This window comes from Nicotiana sylvestris, chromosome 4 (genome assembly GCF_000393655.2).
Source record: "Nicotiana sylvestris chromosome 4, ASM39365v2, whole genome shotgun sequence".
Classification (NCBI taxonomy): Eukaryota; Viridiplantae; Streptophyta; class Magnoliopsida; order Solanales; family Solanaceae; genus Nicotiana; species Nicotiana sylvestris.
In genome coordinates, this window is record NC_091060.1 from 605071 (window position 1) to 613807 (window position 8737).

At 37.0% G+C, this 8737-nt stretch overlaps 1 protein-coding gene across 1 annotated transcript; it reads left to right on the forward strand.

Moving 5' to 3' along the window:
- Positions 1-1733: 1733 nt before the first annotated feature.
- On the forward strand, positions 1734-8414 carry LOC104215507 (DNA-directed RNA polymerase V subunit 5A). The gene is made up of 4 exons (XM_009765323.2): positions 1734-2129; positions 4250-4426; positions 4855-4968; positions 7893-8414. Exons 1-4 carry the CDS (start codon positions 1860-1862, stop codon positions 8016-8018), a joined length of 687 nt encoding a protein of 228 aa, XP_009763625.1. The 5' UTR covers positions 1734-1859; the 3' UTR covers positions 8019-8414.
- The last annotated feature ends 323 nt before the right edge of the window (positions 8415-8737 follow it).

Consider the following 8737-nt stretch of genomic DNA (forward strand, 5'->3'; position numbering starts at 1 on the left):
GAAACTGGTGATATGTTCATTCATCGTGGTACCAGGAACATAGGTGAAGCGAAACAGTCTCTTCTTCTTGTACAATTTATTTTGACTATTTTTCTTCAAATATTTATCCTCCAGTGCGTTCCATAATTTACTTGCAGAAGTTTCCTTTGTGTATGAATATTTTTGCTCTCTAGCAAGGTATGATCGAATGGTACCGCAAGCAACACGGTTGATAATTCTCCAATCTTCTTCTCCAATAACATTTGTCTTGTTTCTTCAATGGCAAGATCTAGCCCTTGTTGAAAAAGGACATCTAGAACCTCGCCTTGCCACATCCCAAAATGTCCTGACCTGTCAAAAATTTCTACCGCAAATTTCGCATTTGACACAATTCTTGTCATAAGCGAAGATGCCAATGATGACGTATTGTTGACATTTGATGTAGATTCTTCTTGTTTATTATCTCCCATCTTTGACACAAATATTATTTAATAGCTGACGACACAAATCAAGATTATTTCCTTTTTGGTGTGGAAGATCAGACTAAGCTGCAACCACAGAGCATAAGACAGAACCTTGACTCAGTTACCAAGATAAATCTTTTCTGATGTGGAAGATCAGACTATGCTGCAACCACAGAGAATACTTAGACAGTACCTTGGCTCTGATACCAATTGTTGCGGAAGCCAAATATATATAGTGTGAATGAGTCACAACTACTATACCAAAAATCATGACAACCACCAAATAATAAATAAGACAATAAAGCAATAATAAAAGGAACACTAGAATTTACGAGGTTCGGCTAATTTTGCCTACTTCCTCGGACACAACCAATATTTTATTCCACTCCAAAAATACAAGTGAAATAATACTAAAGAGAGAAGATACAAATGCCTTAAGAAGATAAGAAGGCAAATGAGAGGTGTATTTAAATCCTAAACATTAGGCCTTCTTTTATAGGGTGAAGTACCAACCCATTTTACTTCCCAACCGATGTGGAATATTGACATATTCAACATATATCACTGTTCCCGTTTCAATCAAGAACCTAGTCCAAAGAGATCTAGGAAGCACAGTAGAATTTGAAAATTTTGCGAGACAATGGAGATGAATTATGGAAACGTCACTGTTCTCTCATGGAAAACTTGTTAACAATTATGGAAGAAAGCGAGGGAGCAGGGAAAAATCCACTGCAATTAACGAAAAATATCGATATCTTGTGGGGAGAGATTGGTTTTGGCTAAAAGGTCTTCAAATACAGTGAAGAATGACATGTGGACTTTTTTGATCAAGAACCCAGTATCTTGTGGGGAGAGATTGGTTTTGGCTAAAAGGTCTTCAAATACAGTGAAGACTGACATGTGGACTTCTTCTTTGATCAAGAACCCAGTCCATGAGGAACTAAATGCTCGGGTAGGGACTGGTAAGATTCTCTAAAATCTCAAAATCCTAGTATTTGATAAGCTGGCGTTAAGAGAGATGGTGAAGACAAATCTGAAAGAATGAGAGAAAAAAATAATAGAAAGCGTATTTTATGGCTTAAGGGTAGAAGATGATCATAAATAGATATTTGGATATAAAAATCAAAAGGTAGCTATGAATTATAATTTTTTAAAAGAATATTTATTTAAAATAAATAAGGTATCGACATTTAACCACCCGATCTATAATACCTCCGGGACCCGGCCCAATAGCCCATCCCTCGTTGGTAAAGAAGTAAATAAAAGAAACTTCGCTGCCCAATTGTTATTAATTTTAAAAAAATACAGATTATTCTTCTGCTGTAGTAAGACAGAATTCTTCTACTCGCTCAGTTGCATAAACCCCACCGATAACCTGCCTACAAAGGCAAAGAAGAGTAGAAAAATCAAACCCAAATGGATCTTAATGGGTTTGCAGCCATGGACATGGATGCTGAAAATCTTGGTCCCTGTTTAACCAGCTTTGTAGATGATGGTACTGTTGAGAGTCACAGGTACTTCCTTGCGCGCAGAACTGTGCTCGAAATGCTTAAAGACCGTGGTTTTGCAATACCCAATTCGGAAATTGAGTCTACACTTGAAGAATTCAGAGAAAAATTTGGTCAAAAACCCGATATTGAGCGCCTCAGAATCTCTTCCATGCATAGGAATGACCTTTCCAATAAGGTTTGTTCACTTAACCCCTCCTCTCTCCTTTTTTAAATCACATGTTTTTCACCTTCTTGTACTGAAAAAATTGTTTCAAGATTCAGTCTTTTGCCTCACTAAGTCACCTGTTTTTAGCTTCTTGTAGTGAAATATTGTCCAAAGTTTCAGTCTTTTTTGTCTCATTAAAGAAAGATTATCTCGTTTTGGAGAACTGTTGGATTCTTTTCTTTTGGTAGTGAGTGAAATTAGGGGAATAATTAAGCTTGTTATGTTAGGTTTATAACTTTAAAGTAATTTCTTACCATCTGCCTAAGCCTTGGCGGTCAGAGTTACCCGGTACCTCTGCTAGTGAAATGTAGCATGTTCCTGGTGTAATACTCGAGGTTCACAAAAGCTAGCCCGGGATATCGCCACACTAAATCACCTGTTTTAGCTTCTTGTAGTTGAAATTTATAATCTAAAGTTTCAGTCTTTTGCCTCTTTAAAGAAAGTTCTGTCTCATTTAAGGGAACTTTGAGTTCTTTTCTTTTGGTTGTGAGGGAAATTTGGGGAATGATTAAGCTTGTTATGTTTTTTCTAATGACCGAGAAATCCCTTTTCCACTTAAATACCAGAGTTCGTTCGCTTGGCGCATGGCTGTTATGTTTGGTTTATAACCTGAAAACGAGTTTTATCCATCTGCCTACCATGCTGAGTAATCTGGTAGTTGTGCTGGTGGGAGGCGGAAGATGCCAAGTGTAATAGTCGAGATTCAAGAAAGCTGGCTCGGAATACCTCCATATCAAAAAGGATAATAACGTTATTAATAATAACTTGAAAGCAAGCTGCATTTGTTTTTGGGTAAATATTCTTTCTGTTGGTTGTGTGGATGATAATAGATAATATTGGGAGAAAGTGCTTTTAAGTTGTACTTCCCCTCCCATTTTAGATGGATATTATTACTATGTGGGGGAGTCAACAAGTTCCTTTTTTTCCCTAGGACTTTCTAAACATTCTATTCTGAGAATTTTTGATTGATAGTACTTTTATATAGTTTCTGAATATGCCAATTTGTTTTCAAGAATTGAGGAATCAATGTCCAAATCCACACTGAATATTAGATTTCATCACATTCTCTTTTCTGTTAGAGGGAGTTCCCTTTTATGAGGAAGTAAAACTGTGATTGGAGGTAGAATCGATAATTCAAAATTTTTTTGTTATCAAACTTTTTGTCGTACTTCATATATCGAGCTGCTTTCATGAAATGACTGGTCTATATGTGTGTATATCTAGGGATTACATCTATTCTATAAAATGGTCAATTATTGGATAGCAAAGGTGGAATGTAAAGATTATTTGACTAGAAACTTCTACATGCTTCATAATGCATTGAGTCGGCCTAGCTAGTAGTATTGCGGCATAATATTTTGCCTTTGGATTCCTTAGATCTAACACTACAAGCTACTTTCTCTGTGTTGCTTTATTGTGTCAGTTTATGTATCAGAAGCGATACTTCCGTGATAATTAGAAGCAGCCTAAAATAAAGCTTGAGTGGCAGTTTCTTACGAGCATTTTTATTAGAAACCTCTGGACCAACTCAAGAGGGCAGGGTATTTGAATTTTAGATACCTTAGATACCTGAGCTGAGGGTACTGTGTTTATGGAAAAATCTGATTACACTATAAGCTGGTTTAGCCAATTCTTTCATTGAGTATGAATTTTGATGTAGTGAAAACTGATATATGTATATAATTATGCTTTACTTTTGGCTTTCAAGTATGGAAATGAACTTCTAAAATGTGCAAAATCAAGTTTCTCATTTTCAGTTCATATATCTGCAAATACCTTGTTGATTACTGCTAAAAATACATCAATTCTGTTAAGTTTAATGGATTTTATGTGAAGAGAATGTGTTCTATGCATGCATAAGTCTTCTTATGGAAATTTTGAGGCTCGGCTGAGTTCGATAAAACATATGGAAACTCAAATCATCAAAATTTGGGAAGCCAAGAAAATTGTTGTTGGTAACAAATGGTAGTATCCTAACTGGGTAGATGCCTCAGCATTTTGGAAGATGGTATCTGATGAAGGGACTATGAACTTTACATGCATATACTTCATAGATTTATTAACTTCTTACATATTTGAACTGGTTGCAGGTTTTGGTAATCTTTTGTGGGCCAAATGCCGTGAAAGTAAATGTCATTCGCAGCATTTTAACTCAAATCATGAACAAGGAATCTTTGAGTAGGCTGCTATTAATCATTCAGAAACCAATGACCGCTCCAGCTATGAAAGCTGTGGAACTCCTCCCATTTAAAGTTGAAATTTTCCAGGTAAAGTATGTGTTTCTTATTGCTGTTTTTGGTATGAACAGTTCTATTGTGTGGAATAAAATGGGGTATTTACTAGTTTGTTAATTAAGATTCGTTCTGCATTTGCTTTAGATATGCTTGACAAATGAGGTTATATCTCACAATGAATAATGATTTTTATCATTGGTTATTTAATCAACCCCCCCCCCCCCCCCAAATTATTGTTTCCAAGACAAGTCCCAAGCTTCATGTTTTTCATCTGATGAAGGTTCCATGGTATTTGGTCAAAGTTTCTTTTCCTTCTCTAGCTTTTATTAATCATAGCTCTTATTTGGTCAAAGGACTAAAAATGCTTTAGTTCAGGACAAAAAGTGAATTTTATGCAAGCAATTAACTTATGTTTCAGCAATATGCTAAGCTGTTTGGCTCTTTTTTGCAAACTCTTTCAGATCACAGACTTGCTTGTCAATATCACAAAACATGTTTTAAAGCCAAAGCATGAGTTGTTGAACAATGAAGAGAAAGAGAAGCTGTTAAAGAAGTACAACCTGGAAGAGAAACAGGTTCGCCCTTGACTGCCTTTGAATTTGCAGAAACATGCCTGTATATTGGTATAACTGTGCATCTACTTAGTGTATCTATTTAACTGAAGCTTGATTCGTAGCTTCCTCTGTTGAATTTAGCCAGATAAAAGATCCTATCATGTTTTTTCCTGTAGCTTTACTCGAACAAGGACTTGCTGTTAAATTTCCTAAAGGCAAATATCATGTTCTCATACATTTTATAACCCATAATCTGGTAGGATCAATATCACCTTGACGTCGTCGGAGTAATTATTGGCATCTAGGCTTCACAGTCAATAAAAGTCAGTTTTTTTTGCTCGCAACGGGATGGTTGAGTGGTTGAAATAAATAGAAGTAACAACCTGGAGATTCCAGGCTTAACTACAATTCTAAGTGTGAGCCCATTTTCTTCAGTACTGGTGGGGGGTTTATACGGCACTAGTACAAGTTGACTGTAACAAGCCAGCAGGTCGATTATTCGAAGTGCATGCAAGCTTGTCCGGGCACCACTACCATGAAAGAGAAGTCCAGTCAATTTTAACTTAGTGGAAAATCAAAGAGGTGATTAGCATGTTCCCACATGTCTGTTCATGTTGCTTTATGTATAAACTAGGGTACTGCAGCTGGTGGTTTTGGTTATCTTCGAGGGTATAGCTACAATAGATAAAAGTTGGTCAAGCTTAATAACTCAAAACAGTGTCAAAACAATTCTATCAGTATTTATAGAAATCTGTTCATCTCGCCCTTGTTCTCTTTATTTATCCCTTGTCTGCTAGCCTAAGTACTTCCAGAGCCACAGTGAGGTAGAAGGAACTTTATTGCCCATGGAAAGTACCTAGGAGACTAAAGCAGATCTGTAGAATCGTTCCACTGTGCATCCTATGGACATTATGGTTGGAGAGGAACACAGCTTGTTTCGAAGGGCATAGAAATCACATTATTAGAATTAAGAATAAATATATTCATAATCTGTATTATTGGTGTAAATGCAGCCCATTAAGAAATCTGGATCAGTATATTAAATCCTCGGACTTGCTAGGAGGGATAGAGATAGAAGGTGGATGATGTTGTTTGGGATGTTTTTTGTATCTTGTATCTTTTTGTACCATCTAGCGCGTGCGGAGGAGAAGCTCAGATGCCCCGGTTAAGAGGTGTGAGCAGTTGACTTTGGCAGGTATGAGAAAAGATAGACGGCGGCCTAAGAAGGATTGGGGCGAGGTGATCAGGCAGGACATGGCGCAGCTTCAGATTTCCGAGGACATGGTTCTTGATTGGAAGGTGTGGAGGTCGAGCATTAGGGTTGAAGGTTAGAGGGTAGTCGAGCGTTTTTCTACTTTGTATCAGTTGGTCTGATAGTGTTTTGTCTAGGACTGCTTGCAGCTTATGTTGTGTTCACACTATTTTTCCTCTTTTGATAGTACTATGCTCTTGCTTTTCCATCTATTTGCTGTCTCTTACGATGCTGATATTATTTTTTTGGTTTCCGTTGTTGTTATGGACCTATTGTCTCTTTTCATTTTCTTGAGCCAAGGGTCTTTCGGAAACAGCCTCTCTACCCTCCGGGGTAGGGGTAAGGTCTGCCTCTATCCTCCTCAGACCTCACTAGTGGGATTTTACTAGGTGGTTATTGTTGTTGTTGTATCTTTTTGTACCATCTTGGCACCCTTTTAATAAACTTTTACCTTTCTAAAAAAGAAATCTACTAGAATTTGGACTGTCCAATCTGTGTTGCGAAAAACATTTACACTGCAAAACTATCTTGCTGAGAGAAGCTAAGACATACTCAGGCAGTAATTTGTCTGTTATTCGATCAATCAATCAGCTATTCCTCAGTCCTCACCCACAAACTAGACTGTCGCTTCTATGAATCCTCCATGCGCACTCACACATACACACACTACCACCAAAATAACAACTACAACAATAGCATGTGTGGTGTGTATGTATATATACACATATGTTCCATCTGAAGAATTTTTTATTTTAGTTCAGGGTTCCTCGTCTCCCTTTTCTTTTAGAATTAGGAAAGGGGGAGGTTGTGGAGGTACAACCAATTAACAGAATTTTTTTTATTAAATCAAAAGCAGAGGACTATTTTCCTTTAAGGCTTCAACATTAAGACTATTAAGATGACAACAACAACAACAACCCAGTGTGGTCCCACAAGTGATTACGATTATTAAGACATGTTACTTATTAATCCTTAGGTGAAGTTGTGGCTATACTAACACATATGTTACTGCTTAAAGAGTTTAATCTAGTTTCATTTTGGAAATTTTTATGCTTTGATGAAGTCATCAATATATTGTTAAGAATGTTGTGTTTCTTTCAGCTGTTATTTTAGGCAGGATCCCAGATACTATGGCACTTTGAGCCAAGACCTAGAATTCTTTTGCATACAGTAATGTCGTAAAGGAGGTTAATACCAGAAGATTTCTAATACTTACTTTCTTGATAGGTGCCTTCTAATACTTATCTTTTTATAAGAAGATTGTTAGTTTAATGTAGAAGAGCAGTGTTAGTGACTTCTCTGCATTTTTCTAAAAAAAAACTGTATGTTCGTCATTATCCCTTTACTGTGAGGGATAATGACTCAAATACTGTTCTAAAGCTTTTAATTTAGGTATTTATAGACTGTTGCCTTTTTCTATATGCGGGAGACGGTGCTTGCCTCGTCTCTCAATTGAAACCGCAGTACCTATCATCAGATGTTAATATCTAGGACCTTAGGTGTACAGACAGGTTTTTGCCTTCAACGTATGCAGAACAATGGTATTGTTGCTGTGCATTCTCTTTAATGATCTCAATCAGATATTCGTAGTACATATGCACTTCAATCTACCACTCTTACCTTCGACCATTATCAATGTAGTTTCGTTTATCTAACTGTTGCTGAGTAATGTACTCGTGTTGATGTTTTCCAGCTGCCGAGGATGTCTCAGAAGGATGCAATTGCTCGGTACTATGGACTTGAGAAGGGGCAGGTGGTGAAGGTCACATACAGCAGTGAAATCATCGAGACACATGTTACATATCGTTGTGTCTGGTAATGCGACTATGTTGTAAATCCTTTCTAGCAGTCTTACTGTGTCGTACGTTAAATGAGCCTGCAGCAGCGTAACTTACCACAGCTTGTTCTGTTAAAAAGATGCTGGTTTAACTTTTCCTAACTCCCTCTTCCACCCCCCTGGGCTCCCTTCTCCACTTTAGCTCAAATGAAGAGCTTGTAGGTAGTATATTAGTATGCTTTGTCGTCGTTTCTCTGCATTTTGTATGCCCAGATTGTCTGTACTTCATACTATTGTGCTAATAGGGGTGGTGGCTACTCTAATTTGCAAAATTCGACCATGTTGGAATGTAATAGGAGCTTTAAAATAGCTTTTCTTAACTTTTTCATTTGTGAATCGTTGCTAACTTATATATTAGGGAAGAGTTTAATTTCGATACACTCCCAGTGTGAAACAGTTTTTACACAAATCACTTAAAGTGTAATTACAGTTAACTTGAATAATGTAGTAAAAGGTATTCCAAGATAGGGGAGGGATATGTGTCTTAATGTGTCGACTTTTAGTGGGGACTTTTGTCACAAAAGACATTTTATGTCACCTAATTTTTTTTTGGTAACTAAATAATTTTATTTACCAAGGAATATTTACATGTTGGTCCTCTCTATAGCCTGATCTGGACAATAGTCCTAGATTCAGCTATAGGATAGTAGTTTAACTCTAGTAGCCTTCCCTTCAATCGTATCTTCAAGTTCCCTCGACAA